At 47.6% G+C, this 21,652-nt stretch overlaps 8 protein-coding genes across 8 annotated transcripts; 4 read left to right on the plus strand and 4 right to left on the minus strand.

Moving 5' to 3' along the window:
- Positions 1 to 2,304: 2,304 nt before the first annotated feature.
- On the minus strand, positions 2,305 to 3,873 carry N7466_008807 (uncharacterized protein; the record flags this gene model as incomplete). Its single annotated transcript, XM_057168196.1, has 3 exons — positions 2,305 to 2,693; positions 2,750 to 3,362; positions 3,439 to 3,873. 3 exons carry the CDS (start codon positions 3,871 to 3,873, stop codon positions 2,305 to 2,307), a joined length of 1,437 nt encoding a protein of 478 aa, XP_057018827.1.
- Positions 3,874 to 5,391: 1,518 nt separating this feature from the next.
- On the plus strand, positions 5,392 to 6,531 carry N7466_008808 (putative alkaline lipase; the record flags this gene model as incomplete). Its single annotated transcript, XM_057168197.1, has 6 exons — positions 5,392 to 5,482; positions 5,541 to 5,668; positions 5,720 to 5,783; positions 5,841 to 6,211; positions 6,261 to 6,305; positions 6,376 to 6,531. 6 exons carry the CDS (start codon positions 5,392 to 5,394, stop codon positions 6,529 to 6,531), a joined length of 855 nt encoding a protein of 284 aa, XP_057018828.1.
- A 1,218-nt stretch (positions 6,532 to 7,749) lies between these two features.
- Positions 7,750 to 8,458, plus strand: N7466_008809 (BTB/POZ domain-containing protein; the record flags this gene model as incomplete). Its single annotated transcript, XM_057168198.1, has 2 exons — positions 7,750 to 7,880; positions 7,960 to 8,458. 2 exons carry the CDS (start codon positions 7,750 to 7,752, stop codon positions 8,456 to 8,458), a joined length of 630 nt encoding a protein of 209 aa, XP_057018829.1.
- A 1,759-nt stretch (positions 8,459 to 10,217) lies between these two features.
- Positions 10,218 to 11,976, minus strand: N7466_008810 (uncharacterized protein; the record flags this gene model as incomplete). The annotated part of the gene is made up of 3 exons (XM_057168199.1): positions 10,218 to 11,089; positions 11,363 to 11,574; positions 11,702 to 11,976. 3 exons carry the CDS (start codon positions 11,974 to 11,976, stop codon positions 10,218 to 10,220), a joined length of 1,359 nt encoding a protein of 452 aa, XP_057018830.1.
- Positions 11,977 to 12,976: 1,000 nt separating this feature from the next.
- N7466_008811 (PARP-type zinc finger-containing protein) lies at positions 12,977 to 14,482 on the minus strand (the record flags this gene model as incomplete). The annotated part of the gene is made up of 5 exons (XM_057168200.1): positions 12,977 to 13,582; positions 13,632 to 13,754; positions 13,800 to 13,977; positions 14,050 to 14,185; positions 14,467 to 14,482. 5 exons carry the CDS (start codon positions 14,480 to 14,482, stop codon positions 12,977 to 12,979), a joined length of 1,059 nt encoding a protein of 352 aa, XP_057018831.1.
- A 1,234-nt stretch (positions 14,483 to 15,716) lies between these two features.
- Positions 15,717 to 16,319, plus strand: N7466_008812 (PRKRIP1 family protein; the record flags this gene model as incomplete). The annotated part of the gene is made up of 1 exon (XM_057168201.1): positions 15,717 to 16,319. One exon carries the CDS (start codon positions 15,717 to 15,719, stop codon positions 16,317 to 16,319), a length of 603 nt encoding a protein of 200 aa, XP_057018832.1.
- Positions 16,320 to 17,520: 1,201 nt separating this feature from the next.
- On the plus strand, positions 17,521 to 19,071 carry N7466_008813 (MFS transporter; the record flags this gene model as incomplete). The annotated part of the gene is made up of 1 exon (XM_057168202.1): positions 17,521 to 19,071. The coding sequence occupies one exon, from the start codon at positions 17,521 to 17,523 to the stop codon at positions 19,069 to 19,071; it is 1,551 nt and encodes a 516-aa protein (XP_057018833.1).
- Positions 19,072 to 19,412: 341 nt separating this feature from the next.
- On the minus strand, positions 19,413 to 21,365 carry N7466_008814 (chaperonin-containing T-complex subunit CCT3; the record flags this gene model as incomplete). Its single annotated transcript, XM_057168203.1, has 6 exons — positions 19,413 to 19,499; positions 19,555 to 20,192; positions 20,266 to 20,856; positions 20,916 to 21,124; positions 21,208 to 21,274; positions 21,341 to 21,365. The coding sequence occupies 6 exons, from the start codon at positions 21,363 to 21,365 to the stop codon at positions 19,413 to 19,415; spliced, it is 1,617 nt and encodes a 538-aa protein (XP_057018834.1).
- Positions 21,366 to 21,652: the final 287 nt, after the last annotated feature.

A 21,652-nucleotide genomic window follows, 5' to 3' on the forward strand; every position in this document is an offset into this window, starting at 1 on the left:
GAGCCAGCAGGGGACAGGCTCCTCAGCGAGGCGTTTACAGCTCAACGAAAGCCATTTGGCATGAATTCTTGACGGGTATCTTTTGGAGGGTGGTAGTTGGTGAAGAGGGGGTTGGCTAGGGTTAGACGAAAAGTGGTGAAGCTGTTGGAGAAGAGGAAAGATGAAGGGATAATAATCCTACTAAACCAATGGATTTTTCCCGCCAAAGCGGAAGTGGGGAATGGGGTGGATTGATTGGCCGGACTCCACGGGCGCCCATTCGTTGGCGTCACTTCACCGCATCTTTCGCGCCAATCGAATCCAGTTAGAGATTTCTGCAATTGGAAATCCTGCACGTTATTTGTCTACGGGATAGTCTCTTGAATCTTCTACGGCCTAGAACCGGGGGTAATGGAGACAAAATGAAGCTCTACAGTATCAGCACTAAAGAGGGGAAAAGAAAAACTTTGCTAAACTACGGATAAATGGACCCAGAACTGGGGCAAGTATGCGGGTCCATGGCATGAGCCTTGAAATTCAATCATAATAATCAGAATCAAAATGAATTTGATCAAAATCAAACTAGTTTGGACTACATGCATGACGGTAAAAAGAGAGTCCAGACGACGTCAGATTGGCGCTTATCTGGGAAAATAATACGTGCAAAAGCCCCAAGTTGAGCCGTGCGAGAGTGAAAAAAATAAGACATGGGAAATATGATTCATTCCTCTCTGATCATGACACAAGATGGGATGAATCATCCTATGACTCCACAGAATCAGTCCAGGTCAGCACGTATACTCCTCATCCATTGGTTGGGTCCAACAATCGTGTTGATTTTTCCTTTTTTTTTTCTCTTTTCTCTTTTTTTTTCCCTTCCCGTGGTGGCAACTCGGGACCCTCCATTCCGATGACCAGAAAACCTCGTAGCCTTTGTTTTCTCTCGACTTGGAAACCTGCAAGCACTACCTCTAAATTGAATTGAACTGGACAAGTCTCGAGGGGGGAAATAGGCGGTAAGCATGGACAACATGCCACTGCGGCTGCATGCATGAGATAGATCGCCCTATCTCATCACGGCCCAATGTATATTATCTAAAGTACATCTAACCTTAGAAGGATTGTACAGAGTACAGATGAGGGGGGGAGCAATGACCCCTCCAAGGCAAGGGGTGAAATGGTTTTCCTCTCCAAACTTCTTCCTGCGAGATCATCTTCCGCCCCGCAATGGATTGAATAATGTTAGAGATTTCGCCCGCTAGTGCCCCACTTACGCTAGCCTATTTTTAAGTCCATCAACTTCCTCTGCCTTCCGATCTTTGGTCCACGTGGTCTATATGGTGAAGAGAAAAAATGGAAAGGAAAAGGAAGAAAATTCACGGAAGAAGAAAAGAAGAAAATATTGTAAAGAAAGGGGTAGAAAAACGGGAGGATCTGGAGGCTCAAATCAGACATGTGGCTTGGATTATTGGTGATCTGCACATCAATCCTCCGTCATCCAATCACGTCAAAAGTCACCTGGGCAATCTTCAACGTTCAAATGTTCCAAGTCATGTTCACATCTTCATCCATTTCAATATTTGGTGATTATTTGATGAGTACATCTTTTTTCAGTTGAAAAGGAAATTTGAATGTCCAGATGTCTTTGAGAAAGAATATATTGGCATCGAAAACGTAATGGATTGACGTCGCGATAAATACATTAGTACATATATTGCCAGAATCTGCTGGAAATACATATTGCCACTCTGCAGGCGTATCGGGAATGGCTTGGCATTTGAACATTGAATGGACATCACCAGACCTCCTCAGTAAGGAAACGGGTCCCAACATTTCCAAGGTTGAAAGAGAAGATTCCAGATGGATCCTTTCTCCCAACCTCGGCTCAAGTCTTCAAATTCACATTTGTTTCAAGAATTGATCGGTTCCAAAAGCCGGCGACTCCGGGAAGCCGACAACATTAAACATTTCAAGGTTAAATAGATCCATCAAATCTTGCATGCACATTTTGCACTAGGTCCACGGGTATGCACATGGGTGTTGCCCAGTTAAGGTTCAAACCTTCAATTTTCAAATATTGATTCAAGAAACCTTTAACATTTGAAAGGAAGTTCAATTCGCTTAGAAAAAAAAATATAGATAATTCATGTAGGTTATCAATCATCGATATCAATTACGGTATCATAAAAACATTGGCAAGTATCACATATCAATCCGTAAATCGTTATCATCGCTCTGCCCGGACTCCTGCCATATTAGTTTGCGTATTCACAAGCTATGTTTACAAGTAATCTGACGGTCACGTTTCATAATTTGCCCAGATGCTCAAGTCCCTGGATAAGGAGCAATGTCGGGAGACGAGGGCCCCGGGATACTCTTTGATCGGCCAAAGATAGACAGGCGCGACTTGCTTCGAGTAGGGGGCGCAAAGGAGGGTGTGGTCTCTGTCTCCTCCTTGGGGCTCAGAGGCTCCGAACTTGCAGCTTCCAACGCCGAAGATGCCCGGGCTTGCTCCACCTTCCTCACACCTTCTCGAATCTCCTCCGCCGAGGCTCCCTGAGGTGCCGTAGTTGTAAATGTCTCAGTGGGACGAATCTTGCCTTCAGTGGTATTCTCATTCAGTCGATTTATCTCCTCTTCGGTGACCAGTCGTTCATTCTCCAGGCGGACCTCGCGTCCACGTTTATGGCAATACCATAGGACAAATAGGAGAACTGGAATATGATGATTAGTATGAGCCATGCACATTACCAGAAGACGAGGGACTTACTAAACAGAGCCAGTGACCAAAGGACGTTCATTCCTAGCACGGCCGGGAAACGTGCCCTCAAAAACGCCATAATCGACCGTAGCATCCCCACAATGGCAGCAGGCTTTGAAACCAGTTCCTTCAAGCTAGGGATGTTGACTCCCATCTTCTCGGCTGCAGCGGCGGCTTTGCCAACATTCTCCATATTGACCCCACTCTGAGTGGCTCGTTCGCTAGCTACAGCAATCATCTCTGGTGCCAGAGTCTCAGTCCACTTTTCAGGCAGTTTCTCAATGAGCTTTTGAAGGAAGCCTGGCAGCTTGGTATATGTGTCTTGCAATTGGCGATTGCCATTTGTCAAGAGCATCTCCAAGTCGCGGTAGGCCGTGGGGACACCGTTGATCAGGTCCTTGAAGATCAATTTGAACTTGCGAAGCAGTTCCTGTGTGTCGTCGCTAATGGAAAAGACGCGATTATTATCTGCTGCGAGATTCAATCGCTCCAGAATGTCTGTCATGTCTTCCTGGTCCTTCTGAGCATCCTGTTCATTATCTGCCGTCGGTGCTGCCGTCGATGGAGGAACGGAGGTTTGAGATCGTGAAGGGTCTTCTTTGCTCGAATCTTTGTCTTTGTTCTACATAGAAGACCAAAATGTTAGGAAGCTGAATACAAAGGGAGTTGGACGGCACTGAAGACCAAGGATATCCTACCTTCTTGGAGTCGCCGTTCTTCTTCCAAAACATGGTACTCCATCTTTTCTTTTTTTTGTCTGAGACCGCCGGGGCCGCTGAATCCACTGGAATGGCCTCGTCGTCTGTCTTTAAATTCGTTGGCTCTTTGGTAACAGGACTACCAGAAAGTTGGCTTGCCCTTCGCCCTTGCTCTCCTAGCTCCTTTCCGAACTCCTCAGCTGGCGAAGTAGGAAGAGGGACCTGGTCAGCACCCTCATTCAACACAAACGGTGGCGAGCTCTCTGGGGGAACTTCAGCTCCTGGTAATGGTGTTTTTGCGACAGAGCTGGCACCATTTTCCGACGAAGTGACTTCTCGCAGGAAGGCTTCCTCCTCCTCTGTCAAGACAGGTTTGGGTGCCTGTAAGACCTGCGACGAGCGCCGGCGGTTCTTCATCTGGTTGAGATATTCCATTTTAGTGACAGGGGAACAGCCAATACCGTACTCGGAATATGATAGCAGGAAGCAGTAGCGAGGGAATCTTAAATGTTGAAGTTGAAACGCGGTCGGCGCGTAGTGAAGGTGAGGAGGTTTGAGCGCATCCACTTGATAGGTCACACCCTGTACGGGCGGCTCCAAGTGCAGATAGATCGGCAATAGATTGAAGTAGTTCGGCAAAGGGGGAGAATTTGTCGAAAAATAGAGGATTATGGTGTAAACAGAAGAGTGTGCATCGGGGAAGTTTTGATCTAAGCTACAGCCTACAAGCCTACAAGAGCTCTTTCTGATGATATCATCGGTGGCTGGCATGTGGGATAAGCCCCACTTGCGCCACAACGCTCCTCGTACTCAGCCACAGCGTCAACAATTATAGAAATGCTGGAAGCAGTAAAGTTGTCGGAGAAATTCATTAACACCAAGTTCGCTGGAATGAAAGAACACCGGAATACTGGGAATCTCGTATATAAATGAGATTCCAGTAGTGAACTGTTAGAGTGTTTAAAGTAGTACATATAGCTGCATATGGAAAACAATGCCACGCAAAATAAGTAGATAAAACCACACCGAGTCAATCTGGACCAATTACTAAATGAAGGCTTGGCGTCATAAAGCGCGCGCAACCTAGCAAAAGGTTAAAAGCGGATGTGGTATTATTGACAAGCGGTGTGGCAGAACAAAGCTATAGCCTTAAAAGATTACGCTATGCAAGGACCAGCAGTACGCTTAATCTAATGGCTGAAGCAATATGCATGTCCTTGCTGGTATCGAAATATCATCATCACAGGCAATGCAACCGCCATTCCCGCACCGATTTCATTCCACTTGTGTTTTATGTGACTGATTTTTGAGTCTCGACTCTCGACCCCTATTGCTGAAAAAACATCCCAGTGGACCGTTGGAGAAGCAAGTTAGCCTCGCCATTTGAAACCCATTCTGTGCAGGATTTCCATCTATTAGTTCATACTCTGGACTCTGGTACTTTGCCACTTGTTCGTCAAATCGACATGACGGATACTGGAAAATTGACCAAGACCAACGGAGTGACAGCATTCTCTTATAGCTAAAAAAAAAGTTCTCAAACTTGAGACCCCCATGCGGCCAATCATTCAATTTTTTGGCTCGAATGGCCCGCGGATCCTCTGCCACGAGCCCCAACACCTTCCCTTTCGCTGATCCCGAGGCACGCCAAAATGGAGATACCTCCGAAAGTTTCTATGCATTGTGAGGTTTGAGTCTGAGACGAGGGGTACCTCTTCTAGAAAGAACGCCGCTATGAGCTCAGTAGGTAGGTAAGTCTTGTATCAAGGAACTTTGCTCCACGCACCATATTGAGAAAAGTCTACCTGGAACATGGAAAAGGTATTTAAAGCACACCGTTCCCAGGACTACCAGTCTTGGAAGAGCACAATAATTTTATTGAGATTGTTTTCTGCGCAATAGAGCCAAGACTTTTCCGCTGTATCTGGTTTGACTTCATTCCAAAACTTCTCAATGTATTTCAACAGCTTCTCTTTCATTACCACGGCCGCGTTGCTAGCGCAGGTCTCTGCTTTCCCTGCGCTGCAGTCGCGAGCCACTACCGGTTCGTCAACCTAAACCCCACAAGATGGAATGCCAATTGACATTTTGAAAACTTATAGATACTGCTGCTTGGTCTTTCTTACAGCGTGCTGCCGACCTATCGTCCGCTGCGTACACTGGATGCACTGACACAGCCTTCGATGTCACCATTACAAAGCAAATCTACGACGTGTCAACGAACGCAAAGGTAATAAACATTTATTTTCGATTTTGAACCGTCAATTTCTCACCTTGACAGGGATTCGTTGGATATTCTACCCAGAAGAAAAAAATATCAGTCGTCATGAAGGGATCCACCACCGGTAAGTATTATTCCCTCGTCTCCAGTGTAGAGTTGAAGTATTGACAACTACCACTAGAAACGGATATTATCAATGACATTGACACCGCTCTGGTTACCCCTTCCCTCTCCGGCGTCACCATTCCCTCGGGTGCTCAGATCATGAAAGGCATCAGCAGCCCTTGGTCCGCCGTCCACGATACCATTATCTCAGAGGTCAAGACTTTGGTAGAGAAGTACCCGGACTACACGCTGGAGTCGACTGGACACTCACTAGGAGGTTCACTCACTTACATCTCATACGTGGCGCTGGCTGCCAACTTTCCGAGTAAGGAAATCACTAGCAATGCCATGGCTGCTTTTCCGATCGGCAACCAGGCCTGGGCTACCTTTGCCGACTCTTTCAATGGGACTTTGAACCGTGGCAACAACATCGATGATGGTGTGCCCGTAAGTTTTGATTTATATCAAACTCATACATCGACTGACCAGATCGTAGAACATGTACATCCAAGCCCCATACGACTTTGTCCATTACGGAACCGTGAGCAAAATCTACTTGGTCATCTTGTACACGCCACGGATAATATACTGACATTGTATGTTTGATCTAGGAATACTACAGTTCTGGAACCGAAGCAACCGTCGTCAAATGCTCCGGGGAGCGCGACACTTCTTGTTCTGCTGGAAACGGACAATATAGTGTGACTGCCGGTCATTTCTATAGCTTTGGCGTCGAGCTTGGAGCTGTTGGATGTGCTTCGCTATAATTTGCGGCGCTGAAAATTATGACCTTTCCGGGGACGTGAGTTGATGAAGTTCTTCGCAGGTGAAGGATCATCATAGGCTCGTTCACTTCAAAGTATCAAGTGTTTCATTGGATTCCGAACCATACATACAACTGTCAATAACTATATTTGGCACCAAGTGTCAGATTATTTCTCGTTTTAAGCCCCATTGTTATGGGCAAAATTCAGAATTGTGATTTGTACCAATTGAAACTCGCGCCGTTATCTCTGATCTCCAATCCCATTCCATCACGTTCACGTTACGGAGGGTTTAACTTGTGTACCTGGTGGTGAACACTTTGATGCCGGATTGGGACCCGTGGTCCAATACAAGTAACGCACACAGTGACGTTCCTAGTCATGTTATCAATAAGCTTCTTGATTGGGTTTTTTAGTTGAGTGTATACTAGTTACCAAATTATCATATGCTAGCAGGTAGTAAGTAGCAGCTGAGTCTAGGCGGCAGGAGCAACGTGCATTTGGCAACGCCGATCCGCGACGCGGCAGCCAATACGAGGCGGCCGCTAGGCGCCACCGAATAAGCAACAGTTACAAGTGATACTAGGCCGACTTGATTATGCCAATAGGAGATAAGACAGGCTCCGCCTGGTGATGGTGGCACCTGCAGTTGATATCACCTGACCGTTCGTCTTAAATAGCGCTCGTCCCCCTCACCCCGACTTGCCTTTTCTCACGCCTGCTAGAGTCGACAAATTGCGCACCCTGAGTCTCCCGGGACTCTTGAATGCAAAGCCATCATCCGAAGATTGTTTCGTTCCGTCTCTTGATGAAACGGGGGAACTATTTAGGACGACAGCTTTCCAGACTCTCTCACATGCTCGTGTGATCTGCAGCGTCAAGTGTATTTTTTTCTGTTTTTGTTTTGTTTTGCTATTTGACCAACTCGTATCGCTCCTTCTGATCATTTAGGAATTTTCGGCCACCTCCATCGAATAACCTGTATCACCATGTTCAGACGCTCCTTTACGTCGAAGAGCTTCACTTCTAAAAGCCGGGCGGGTAAGACCGTCAAGGCGAGTAAGAAGAGATACGACGAGCAGGCTAAAGAGAGAATGCAGGAGAAAGTAGAAAGAGGGGATAACCCGTCACCGGGAAGGTGGTAATTTCATGATGATAGATTTGAGGGTTTTGAAAGCTAATCAAGTCACGATTAGTGCCCTGACTAGTCCCATCATCACGATGGTCGTGGGTCAGGACCAGCGGCTGTTCGCAGCCCACGAGGATGTATTGTCCATCTCTCCATTCTTTCGCACCGCCCTGAAGGAGAAATCTCTGGATGACGGTCCAAAGCAGCTGGCTCTACCTGACGAGTGAGGGATTCTTATTTTTCCTTTTTTTTTTCTGTTCGTCGCTGCACCTATAAAGACTCCATGCTTATACTTCGCATAGAGAACCAGAGATCCTTTCGTGCGTCCTCGAGTATCTGTACAAGGGTGACTACTACCCACGCCTACTGCGTGGGAAGCGTCGAGACTCTTGGTACCTCGAGAACGCCCAGGACCCTCACCAAACCGGAGGCTGCGGGTCGAGTGAGGCGACGTTCTTCCACTCTGGTGTGAAGGATATCGTGCTCCGGGACACCGTGGTGTACTGCGCTGCCGAGAAATATGGCCTGGAAGAATTGAAGGACATTGCTCTTCGCAAGCAAGGACTTCAAATCGGTATTCCGGCTGATGTGATCTTGCGATCTGCTCGGTATGCGTACGACCACACCCCGGACACCGAATCTCGACTGCGCGCTCATTACCTGGCTCTCATTATTCGAAGTCGCAAGACATTCAAGAGAAGCGGGACTATGCAGATGGAAATGGAGAATGGTGGCAAGCTGTTTTTTGATCTGTTCGTGGCAATGTGCAACCACATGGACGATCTTGCGGAGATTAGGTAGGAGTCCTCCTGGCTTTTGCTTTCAAACCCATTTCTGCTATTTCTCGGCGGCTTCTTGTCACCATTACTTACAGTCTTCTTTAGTAGCATCAAGCGAACCCCGCGGTTGTTCCAGTAGAACAATCTATCGTCACATTGCCTGTTTCTTTTGGCTTCCAGATCGAACGACTTGACAATTGAAATTGAATCGGGAGGCATGCTTATTTCAACCAGAATCGCTTTTGACTGCGTTATTCTTTATTGAATCAGTCTGTTGTTTTTTTTGCTTTCATGGCAAATTGACTTCTTCAATTCTCGCGAGGTTGGCCGCCCTTAAACGGTTTGAAGAAACCGCCCTACTCATTTTTAATCGAATTGGCGTAAAGCGAATTGCGTTGACCGACATTCTCCATTCTTGATTGTGTGCTATATTCCACTATGACAACTGCGTTCTCGTCTGCATTGTTCGTTTTTCGTTGACTCTATGTCTTTCATGTCTTCGTTCCGTCCTTTAAGTTTGATTTTTAGCCTTACGATTTAACGGAGCCCTACGCTCGTTGGTGATTGAGAAACAGAAATTGATAACTCCGGCCGCCTCAAATGGTATTCTTCCTTGTGTTTAATCTTCATAGTACTAGTAGGTCACAAAAATAGCATATATCATCAATTAGTAGTATTCTCCATTCTTCACTCAAGTTGGGTGCATTCAACATTTGAAATGTTCAACCCTTCTTCCACATAGGTATCTGTATGGTATATCTATAATTGCAAGCACTTGAGATCATTTCAACATTTCAATGTCGGTATTCTTCAACCTTCTGCTCAAGTGCTCAAGTGCTTGTTCGGAACATTCTCTACACTCCTAGGAAATGATGAGAACTCAGGGACTTGAATCAATACATCACACTAACCAAGCTTCCCTTTTCTTTTGACTTGAACTATGCACTACTCTAGTTCCGAGGCCGGAACCTTGGCAGTTACCGGCCCTGATTAATCCCGTCGAAAAAAGCCCACGGTGGACCGGGGACCGGCTCACACCAATCTATTACCTTAAATTGACTGGCACCTGGGCAGAACGGTGTTTTTACGTGATATACCATTTTATTCCACCTTTCAATGTTTAATGTATCTTCAAACATTTATTCTTCAGAGCTTCTAAGGTAGAATTAGGAGATAAAAGTACTTCAATGTTGGCACCAAGTGTCAAGACGAATACATGTTATTAACAAATTGATTATGGCTGCCGCCACCGCTGCACTCTAAAAAATAGTTTCAAGTGCTTACATGTACGGCCGTCGTCACCTCCAGTCTCAGGTAGGTAGTATGCTCGCTTCAAAGATCGTGCCTATGATCATATGTATTCAAATGTTGATCCTTGTTCTTGAAATGTTCAAATGTTGGCACCGAGCGCGAATATCATGTTGATCTTGTATTGATAATCCAGATATCAATTCGAACTTTAAAGCTTCCAAGGTTAATCAATAATAGCATAAGCATGTGTTATTAATGAATACCTAAAGCCCCCCCCCATTCAGTTTTCACTCAGTGAACAAGCCCACGAAATATATCAGTATAAGAAATGCTGCACAGAGTAAATTACATGAGAAAATTATACAAAAACAAAATAATATAGTAGTAGAAAGTGAAAAACAACAGGAATCCAGACCTCAGGAGCAAAAGAAAAAAAGAGAGAAAGAAATATCGGTATGCATGCAAAATAAAGTATATAATGCTTGGAGGGTTCGAATGTTCCACAGATTCATTCAGAAGAGCAGATTCGGTCATACCAGACACTCGACTCCGCAAAGCCGGTCAATTCCGCGACTCTCGAGAAGAAGGCGTGCATCTGTGTATTTTGTGGGCGACTGAAGAACAAACTTCACTCGCAGGTCAGAGACATCATGGTACAGACTGGGACTGTCCCGCATAACAGACTGGAACTTTGGCGAGCAGGCAAGCAGCATCAAGTCCTGCACTTCGGCAACGAACCTAGGCAGCCACTCTTGCAGATGGTCCTTCGCGGTCGATGGGCAGTAGCTCTTGTAGACGATTGCTGTGACATCGAGAATTGGTTCTAACTGGCAAAGACCAGGGTACGAGTTCCAGGCGACTTGCAGCTTCAATGTAATATTCCGGATCATTTCATCCAGATTCAGCCGACGCGCGTAGACGTAAAGATTTCCGAGAGAGCGGATCGTTTCGCGGAGATCGTCCGAGGTGCGAATATCTTGCAGCTGCCACTGTCGACCGATATTCCTGATATCACCAATTTCAGATCGCGCGGTATCCTCGGAGGATCTTTCGTCTCTCATTTCTTCGCCTGGGCTATTGATTTGAATAAGACGAGGTTGGAATTCTTTTGTTAGGCACCAGGACTTCAGCAGTATAAATTCCGGTTGGGACCGAAGTTCGCTCATATGTTCCAAGAAGGCCTGGATCTCTCCTGCTTCGGGCTTCCCAAGTATCAAGGATTCGATTGCGACTTGCAGACTCATCTCAAGGACACCTGTGCTTGTCTTACCATGGTCACTGTCATCCTCACACTTGACTTTAACTCCCTGGTGGGACTGTGAAAAATCCGGAACATGGTTGTCAGTCAGGGCAGCAGCGGGGCAGGGAAGATTCCCAGGACCAGTCTCTAAAGAAGACTGCACTTTTGTATAGGTGAAAGTAAAAGTCTCTCCGGGGAAAACGGAGATGCCGAACATTATTGTCTCCGTGAGCAAACGGGGTGGTTCTCTGTGTCGCATCCAGTGCCTGCGCTGTAGAAAGGGAAGTTGCATACATCTGGCTGTTCGAGCGTCCCCGCATAGATGAAGCGATATCACCCGGAGCGGGATTAGTTCGCCGAGCTTTCAACAGAAAAAATCATCAGTATAGTTCATATAACGTTGTGCTACCCAAGAACGTTCTCGCGCGTACATACCCATGGCCCTGGCAGGTAAAGAAGCCTCCGGAAGCTCTTCAATTCCCACAAGAATGTTCTCATAGCTATCCGGCAAGACCAAAGATAGCAATCGGCTGCGTTTTCCTTTCTCGGCCATCTCTTTCTCTGCCATATCTTCCCAGAAACGAGAGCCCGGATCCTTTAGCGCAATTTTCTGCAGCTGTCGAAAGAGCGACGCATCGTCACGGGGACTGTTACGAGAAAACGCTAGCGGAACCCTGTTTTCGAGTTTGAAGATATCTTTGATATGCGCCCATCGGCTAGATTACCGTTAATTATGTGCACAGAGTTGTGTGCGGGCATGGGCTGTTGACTTACTAGCTGTTTCGGCCTGGCATGTAAACTGGATAAACACGATCGCATGGGGAGCTGTCCCAGGAGCCGTCGGAGTTCTTAGCGCCGGTGGCGCGTCCGTGGAGCTTTTTGCATGGTCCGAACTCCTCCGTAGTGATAATTCCAATCCAGAGGTCAGTTCTGTAGTTGCGGCAGGGGTTTTTGAAGCGTATAATGTATGCTTCGCCCGGTAGCGGCTCACGAGCGGCGCTTGCCTTGGTCAGACCGGCCGTGAGACCGGTGGTGGAAGGCTGTTCCATTGAGGTGGGTTTGGAACTAAACTAAAGGTTAGAAAGCGGGAGGAGAGAAGAAAGATTTTGATATGTCGGGACAAAGAAGGGCATGTAACTGTCTGTCAGGCCTTCTTGGCGCCCTGTATGATAAAACGAGGTTGAAAGTGAGAGCTTAAAGGATTGCGTCAAGCGACGTACCGAAATGAAGGAAATTGCGAGAAAGTTCCCAGCTAGGAATCTCGAGCTGGGGAGGTAACTTTGGCTTTTTCGATCGAAGTGAAGATCAGGAAAGGGTCGGAAAGAGACACGCGCTTTAGATAGCTCAGAGACTTGAATGTCGGATTTGGCGAGGAATTCCTGAGCTAGTCGTCTGAATTGATACCCTCGAGGGCTATGAGAAGGTTTGAGGTGATTGTTGTTGACGAAAGAGCAGACAAAGATGATTCTCAATGATGTGATGAATTCTTTCTGGGACGAAGAAAAGGAAGAAAGAAAAGAAAGAGGAAGAAAGGAAGAGAACGAGACTTGTGTCGTCGAGTACAGCGGATCACTAGGGGGACCGGCTCACATGGATTTATTATCTGGAATTGACTGGCAGAACGGTGTGTTTGCGTGAAGTACTATTTCATTCCACCTTCTTGTGTATTTTGAAGTATTCACTAGGGCTTCCGAGGCAAAAGTAGAAGGTAAGAGCAAGTGTAAAGTATGAAGTATGAAGTTAGAATTATCCATACAAAATCAACATGATATCCGCACTCGGTACCTAGTAATGATAAACGCAAACAACCCAGGGGCTCTCAAGAGACAGATACATAAGAAAAGGACTCAAACCTTGGAAATAATGCCTGAAATATGCGTAAGACAAAGAAACTGCAACAATGAGAAACAGATAACATCAAACTGCGAAGGAAACATAAGATTGAACACCAGGATGACAATAAGGCAGAAAAGGCTGAACTCAAACTCTTAATGAAGGCGCAAGGCCTTCGGTAAATAAAAGCGCACATGACCAAGCCGAGGATGACAATTACTCGTCATCAGTAGGAGCTTCAACAGCATTCCGGCGTGCAGCGCGCTGCGCGCGAGACGGAACATCTGGCTTCGGAACAACTTTCTTCGGCTCAGCTTGGACCTTTGGGTCCTTGGCGGGTCTGCCACGACGCTTACTAGTAGGCGCCTCTTCGGTAGGCTCTGTATCGGAAGTCTTGCGCTTGTTAATCTTGGTGGGACGGCCACGCTGTGCTGGCTTAGCTTCGTCATCGGCAGTAGCAGCAGGAGTAGCCACCTTGGCATTCAGCTTTGGGGTCTTTTTGGCTGGCTTCTCCTTCTCCTCACCATCGGCTTCCTTCTTGGTAGGCTTCTTCGGAGCTTTCTTGGTAGACTGAGTCTTCTCTTCGGCCTTTGAGTCGGGTTCAGTAGCGGCAGTGTCATTCTTATTGTTGGCACGGGCCTTCTTAGGCTTGACCTCTCCATTCTTGGCTTCATCCTTGGCTTTCACCTGAGCCTTTCCCTTGGTCGTTTCCTTGATTTCAGCATCAACTTCATCTTTAGCTTCGGTCTTAGTCTTGACCTCAAGTTCGGGGCTGATGGGCTCGTCTTCAGCCTTGGTGGGCTTGTCCTCAGCCTTGCTGGCCTTAAAGGAATTAGCTAAAGTTAAGCATGAAGGTTGGGATGGTTCGTACATCTTTGTTGCCCTTCGCGCGACTCACTGGGACACGGAAAAAGCGAGCACCAGGTTTGTTCATTTCAGCATCCTGAAACGATTTGTCAGTGGAAATGATCTTATCAAAAATGCCAAATTTGCGCTGGAAGATGGTAGTTGACTAGTTGGCCGGGCATTCGGAACTTACTCCCTTCCAGTCCTCATCATCGATGTGGCCCTGCTCCAGAGCACGGCGAACCTTCTCCTGGAGCTCCTTGGGGAGCTCATCGTAGCCATCCAGGAGAGAGTAGTCAGGCTTGTCCTCGGAGCAGTTTTCCTGCCACTCCTTCTTGATGTTTTCGATCACGCGAGGAGTGGTACAGCCCCTTTGAGAAAATATTAGTTCATCTGTATAATTTAAATGTTAAAGTTTGATATCCATCAAGTGTGATATTTACCAGTGGCGCCACATGTAGGCTTGAATCTTCTCGCTATCAATCCAGGAGCCTACGCGGAGAGAGCCCTTGGGGATCTTTTCCTTGGCATCCTTGCACTCTTTGTTCTGGCAACCAGCACGGTTGGAAGAAGCGAGCTCTAACGATAGAAATTAGCTTAGTAAACATGGAATAGTATCATGCATTTTTGGCGGGGTTCAGGGTGGCATCTGGGCAACGACGATGAGAATCATGAGATTATCCGTGGCGCCGTGATCAACTGGATAAACGCCGTAACTCAGCACGCGTTAATTCGCGCGTCGTTAGGCTCCGAAGGGTCCCGCTTTCTTTGAGCTGCTAAGAAAACAGACCCCAAATCCAGGAGATCCCAGGAAAGCAGCAGAAATTTCGGGGGAAAAATCACGAATAACGCGGACTTACCAAAACGATGAGGCATGATTGAAAGTGGGCGTGGGTGCCCAAGCTTACGACTTTTGGGGAAAGGAACAAGGCAAAGGGAACACAATACAAGAAATGCCAGGGGAGGAGCAGTTCGCAGTGAAAAACAGTATGAACTGGGAGGATTTGGGTTGGATGAGAAATTTCTGGAAGGGAAAAGGGTGGAGAGTGACGTGACGCCAGTTTCCAGCTGCAAATTAAACAACACAGTTGTCAGCCACAGCAAAATGGAAGCCATCTTCTCGGTTATTTTTTTGGCTCTAAATTATTTCTAGACTCTATTCTATTCGCCTCAAGTGGTCTTTGATAGTCTTAGACAAGAGCTTTGCAGGGTGGAATCTGGGCTTTGTTCGCGTTACCTACTGTCTATGATCAGCGACCGTCCAGATAGATTCCAGCGAAAAACATTGAGGAGACAGATCGCCCAAGATGGAGCAATATAAGACATGATGGTACCGGGTAAAATGGGACTTCTGTCTAGGAACTTTGTACACTTGTCTTTTTTTTTTTTTTTTTTTTTTTTTTTCTCAGCAAAATTGTATGGGATAACGAGGGATCATTTCTGCCAGAAATCGTAGAATCGATGGTTGTCATACCCATCCTACATGTTAAGACATGTTTATCGACTGGTGTGGATTGGCCCAAGTGCAATACCATCAAGTTTCAGGAGATCAAGGATATTTTGTTTGTCCCAAATCGAAAGAATTCCTTGATCAAGAGAAATCTTCATTCTGAAACCGTCCTTCTCGATGGCTTGTTTTATGTCTCCCAAATATCACCTCGCAACTATAATAAACCGCTACTTAGCTATATCTGGGAGTCAGGCTTGCAACATAAAAAGAACCATGGCAATTCTTTCTAACTCCAATGCACAAAATAGCTGGACATTGTTATCAAAGTTGGATCAACAAAGCTCAAAGTACTTAGGCAAAGCCCGAAAGCGGTTAGCGTGTCGCAGTCCTCGTCGCGAACTTTCTCGAGTTGCTTTCTTACTACACTCACTTTCAACCCACATTTTCTTTCGTCCCCCTGATATTCCAGCGGCATTCCAAACTCCAAGAGAAATATCTCCTACCGCTGCGCCACCATATCACCAAGCTCATCAAAATTGCCCTCAATTACTATTCAGCAAGGGCAAAAAAGCAAAGCATCAAAACCGATCTCGAGGTCGCCGATCTACCACTCTTCATTCAACAACCACAAAATAAAAGAACAACTCTTATAACACCACAATGTCTGAGCCTGGCCCCGAATCCCTCCCTACTAGCGCCGACCCGCGCAGCAAACGGCCCACCAAGCGCCGCGCCATTACTCCGCTCTCCGAACATGCATCGGAAATCAAAACACTCTTCAAGGACCCTTCAAAGGAGATCCGGCTTCCGGGAACAAACCCACGCACAGGATCGCTGCTTTCTGTTCCACCGGAGATCGTCGCCAACGTTCAAGGTTCCTCGGCCGGAGCGGGTTCGGGCGAGTTCCACGTTTACAAAGCCAGTCGGCGGCGAGAGTATGAGCGAGTACGTCAGATGGAGGCGGAAGTGAGCAAGGAGAAGAGTGACGAGGCGTGGGAGAAGGAACGGGAGGAAGCGAGGAAGAAGGACGAACAGAAGACGGACAAAAATCGCCGGAGGAGAGAAAAGAAGAAGGCTGTGAGGGGGGGCAAGCAGAAGAATCCTGCCGGTGCTGATGGCATGGATGTTGATGGCCCTGCGCCCGGTACAACGAAAGGGCCATCGGCTTCTGGTCCATCGGTAGCTCCTGGTGGCCAGACTGCCGATTCGGAGGCCCAGTATGCCGAGGAGGTCCCTGGTGTGATTATTCACGAGGAAGACTAGCTCCCCCAGAGCTGATTTGGCCCTGTTGTACAATATTGATACCCATTTTATACATTTAAAAGCCTCCTGCTACTTCAACTTACTCAAGCTCGACGAAGCTCAAAATCTCTCAATACCTCAATCGCTAATAAATTCAACCTTGCGAGTTCCTACATTTTGGACTTTTTCAAATGTCTGTGATGCTTTTTGATCACATCTCTTTTTCATTTATGCATCATCTAAAAGCCATGACAACGTCATGTGGTTCTCAAAACCTGCACGGGTCAACAAGGATCAACCTTGGAATTTCTCTGGCATAACCTTTGGAAGTGATATAGGAAAAAGCGAGACTCTTTCTACCGATATTCACCGATTGTCCCCTGGTCGGACCATTACCCTATTCTGTATGACATGAGTAACCCAGAATCGAAGACTCTCCATGGATTTCCTCTGTGTACAAGCGAAAATTTTGTGCCTTGAAGACGTTGCTAAGTGATTTATCTAGTACGGTAAAAAGTCTCTCTGTCTGCCTTGATACATACAGATAAAATGTACCTCCTTCGTAGAGGCCGGATGCTTTGAAAGCAACATCCTTAATTTACTGATTGAATATTGCCCGTATGATATGGATTCGGGTTGTTCAATGTGAGGGTGTCATCAACAGTAGCCCTGCTCTTCCCTCTTTTACTTCAATCTCTTCTTTTCCACCGCCCATAAACAATATAAGTGAATTCAATGGATGCCCATGTGTAGCAGGGATGCCGCTTACTTGAATATCTAAGCAGCCACCCACTGATATCTGGCAAGTTCATCTTTTTCACTTGTAATTTTTTTTTAAACAAGATTTGCCATCCAAGACCATCAGTGATCCTCTATACCTATACGGGACCACAAGTGTCAACCGGTTCAGCCCCCACCCCCCAATGTCAAAGCGCCGAGAACACTCATTTTCCACAGTTTGAATTATCCTGACAGCACCTGGACTTATGGTCCGTCAGCCTCTCATGTCGTGATGTATAGTCTAAGCCTCTACTGATTTAGTTAGATTCACTGCAACCGGGTGGGGCTTACATAACTCCGATAGCCGAACCGTGTCAGATATTCGATAAAGAAAAAGGATTGCACCTTGAGAGATACGATCTGACTCACAGGGGCTCACCTTGCAGGTCCACATCGCCTCTTGCATCTCAGGTCGCAGACCAGTCGACCTTTTTGTGCAGACATGGTTGCCACCACGTCAGGGATCAGCAGTTCGGGCCGAGACGCAGCTAACGGATTTGCCGACGGAAACGATCACCAAGATGAGACTACATCCCTCCTTGGTGTAGTGCACACAAATGTTACTTCGTATGGCACAACGCCATCCAGCGGTAATGAGAATGCCGCCGATGAGGATGAGGATGAGAATGAAAAGCCTCTCCCCGTAACTCAGGTCCTGCTACTTTGCTATGCTCGTGCGATAGAGCCACTGGCATTCTTCTCCATCTTCCCGTATGTCAGCCAGATGGTCCAGGATAACGGGCATGTCTCTGACGCGGATATTGGTTTCTACTCTGGCCTCATCGAGTCTCTATTTTCCCTAACGCAAGCACTTGTGATGATTTTCTGGGGAAAACTGTCCGATCGTATCGGACGCAAGCCGGTTCTGGTCTTCTCTCTAGTTGGTGTCACGTTAGCGACTGGTCTATTTGGTCTGGCGAAAACGATACCCCAGATGATCATGTTCCGATGTATTGCTGGCGTCTTTGCTGGAACTATTGTCACCATCCGAACCATGATTGCTGAGCACAGCACGCCCAAGACCCAGGCGAGAGCGTTCAGTTGGTTCGCCTTCAGTGGAAATCTAGGCATCTTCCTAGGACCTTTGCTAGGCGGTGTTCTTGCCAACCCCGTAACCCAATATCCAGGCATATTTGGTGGAAACCGTTTCTTCGAGTACTACCCCTATGCCCTATCTAGCTGGGTCGTGGCACTGGTTGGAGCTACTGCCGCCCTTTCCAGCGCGCTTTTCGTCAAAGAAACACTGAAGAAGGAGCCAGTCATTGCTGCTGACAGTGTTGGCGATGAGGCAGCCGCCCATGCACAAGCGCAAAACGGCAACATGTCCACTTGGCAACTCCTAAATGCGCCCGGCGTCGCTACGGTTCTGTACATTTACGGCCACACCATGGTGCTCGCTTTCGCTTACACGGCCATTGTCCCCGTCTTCTGGTTCACGCCCATCACCCTTGGCGGTTACGGCTTTACGCCTATGCAAATCTCTCTGCTAATGGGCATGAACGGCGCGGCCCAGGCCGCATGGCTCCTCCTGGTCTTCCCCCCACTACAGAGGAAGATCGGGTCGAATGGCGTGATCCGTCTTTGCGCCGCTGCTTACCCATGCTTCCTCTTGACCATGCCCATTGGTAACATGCTCCTGCGGAATGGAACGGATGCATCTATCAAGGCTTTCTGGGTGATTACGCCCATTTCGCTGATTATCGGTTGTGGTGTTAGTATGTCCTTCACCGCGGTTCAACTTGCTATTAATGATGTTGCGCCTTCACCGCGGGTCCTGGGTACGTTGAACGCCCTGTCATTGACTGGTGTCAGTACTCTGCGGGCATTCAGCCCGGCTCTCTTCACTACGCTCTATGCGCTTGGAGCGAGAACACAGCTTGCTGGCGGCTATGCTATCTGGATTTTCCTGGCTCTGTTTGCTTCCGGGTTATCGCTTGGGGCGAGATATTTGCCGGAGCCCAAATCAGCTCATAAGCGTCGCAGTGCCGAATAGGCAAAAAAGCTTGAACGTATATGACCTTCACAGAAAAGAAAACGGGGGTGATTTTCACCTCGAGTGGTGAATCTGTCTAGACGTGTGCCACCACGTTGTCACTTGTTACTTATGGCATGTGTGTATTTAAATTATAGAAAGCAGGGGACGCAGCTGATGGGCATTGAAAAGACTGGTTAGGTAGTATACAGGGAGTCTGCTATACGAAGATGGGTACCCATATGGCAGTTCATTTTGGTCTAGGATGTTCATACAAATAATAAAAACCAGTCGTGTAGCATTATGTACGGACATCAGGTGCATGAATCATCTTTTTTTTGGTCTTGCTCATCTATTAGTACTTACTCGCCACCACCGCCAGCGTTGCCAACTTGTTGAGCGGACTTGCCGCTGCAAATATCGTCGACACGGAGAAGCAAGCACGCGGACTATCATGAAAATTAGTTGACTGTAAATTATGAAGAAAGAACCCAGGTAGCTTACCTCGACCGCGGTCTTAATGCTCTGAAGCTTGACAGCTTCGGGCTCCCACACACCGTACTCGTTCATATCAACCAGGTTGCCAGACTCTCCATCCAGACCCCAGGAGTAGTGGCCCTCAACGTGCTTGGCACGCAGGCGGGTCAGCACACGGATGGGGCTAGCACCAGCGTTCTGGGCAAGTGTGCGGGGAATGACCTCCATGGCATCAGCAACGGCCTTGTAGGGCCACTGCTGGACACCCTCAATGGAACGGGCAAGCTGGCTCAGCTTCACGGAAACAGCCATCTCGGTAGCACCACCACCAGGGCACAGACGGGGGTGGAAAATGACGTTACGGGCAACACCCATGGCGTCGTGGAGGTTGCGCTCGATCTCGTTCAGGATATCCTTAGACGGGCCACGCAGCAAAATGGTGCAAGCCTTGGGGTTTTCACACTTGCGGATAAATGTGAAGTACTCGTCACCAATCTTCTCAATCTCGAACAGTCCGGCGCCGGTACCGATATCGGACTCCTGGATGTCGTCGACACGGTTAACGATGGTAGCACCAGTGGCACGAGCAATACGGTTGTTGTCGGTCTTCCGCACCCGGCGGAGAGCGGTGATGTTGGCCTTCATCAAGAAGTGCTGTGCGAGATCTATATATCAAAGAAAGAGTCAATAGTCAGCCATGAGGTCTTATCGACAATAAAGGAAGCTTAAATGTCTTACCAGAAACACCCTTCTCGGTGATGACAACGTCGGGCTTGCATGCCAAGATAGCATCGCACAAGTGCTTAACCTGCTCCTCCTCAATCTGCAAGATACGGTTCCAGTCATCCTCCTTGGAAACCTCAATGTTTGTCTGGGACTCTCCCTTCTTGTACTCCAGAGGGCAGTCGAGCAACAGAATGCGGGGGTTCTCGATTCTTCTCCGCATCTTGGGGTGGGTGATATCCTTGTTGACCATGACACCGTCAATGACCTCAGAGTCCTCGATCTGACCACCGGGAATCTTCTCAATACGAGCATAACGCTTAATATCAACCTCCTGCTTTCCACCACCAACGTCGAAGGAAACTGTGCGCACGGCGTTGAGTGCGAGGCTGCACATCAGGTCGGACCACCGAGATACAAACTTGGTACCAATGGAGGCCTGGATCAACTTGTACATAGCCTTGTCGTCGTGGATGTCGACGGGTTTGGAAACTTCTCCGATAATGGTAAGGGCATCGGCGAGGGCACGCTTGAAAGCGGAAATGATAACGACGGGGTGGATGTTGCGTTCGAGTTGGGGGAGGGCCTGGGCGAGCATCTCACCAGCTAGAAAAAGGATTAGTGAACGGTCATTCAACCCACCAGTGAAGTTTGAAAAAGCATACCCAAAATAATGACAGTTGTGGTTCCATCTCCGACCTCCTCGTCCTGGGTACGGCTGAGCTCGATCATGCTCTTGGCCGCTGGGTGGGACACCTCGATCTCTCGGAGAATAGCATGACCATCGTTGGTCAGGACAATACCACCCATTGGGTCGAGCAGCATCTTCAACATGGCCTTGGGACCGAGACATGACCGAATGATATCGGCAACACTGGCGGGGGGTAAATCGTATTAGCATTGAACGGACTGAGTAGCGGTGTAGTCGGGAGCGAGCGAGAATAGGAATAAGCGTACGTCTTAGCAGCGGTAATGTTGGAAAGCTGTGCCCGGCGACCAACCTGTCGGTCGCCAGCATTGGTGTCTATTCAGGGGACGGTCCGTTAGTAAATGCCGTCAGAACAGTTTCGGGGAAAGGAGGGGCACGCACTCATCACCACCACCGGAGCCTGCATATTGGCGGTAATTTAATATGTGAGATTGGAGAAAGGAATAAAGTCAAGCCAGATGCAAAACAAAACTCCTGATGAACAGAGAGAAGGCTTAACTCGGGACCGCGTTGATGTCGCCCGCATCCCAAATTTCCAAAGTGGGAGCTCCCTGGCACTAAACCCAAACGGGTAGGGACAAACCAAGCAAACAAGAAGTACATCGAAATCATTGCAAATCATCGAATCTGAGTAAGTAGTACCACCACTTGCATTACTGTTATACATTTTTCAAGTTTAATATTTGGATTGAG

The sequence above is a fragment of the Penicillium verhagenii genome (assembly GCF_028828195.1).
Source record: "Penicillium verhagenii strain IBT 33310 chromosome Unknown utg000008l_segment0_segment0, whole genome shotgun sequence".
NCBI classification, from domain to species: domain Eukaryota; kingdom Fungi; phylum Ascomycota; class Eurotiomycetes; order Eurotiales; family Aspergillaceae; genus Penicillium; species Penicillium verhagenii.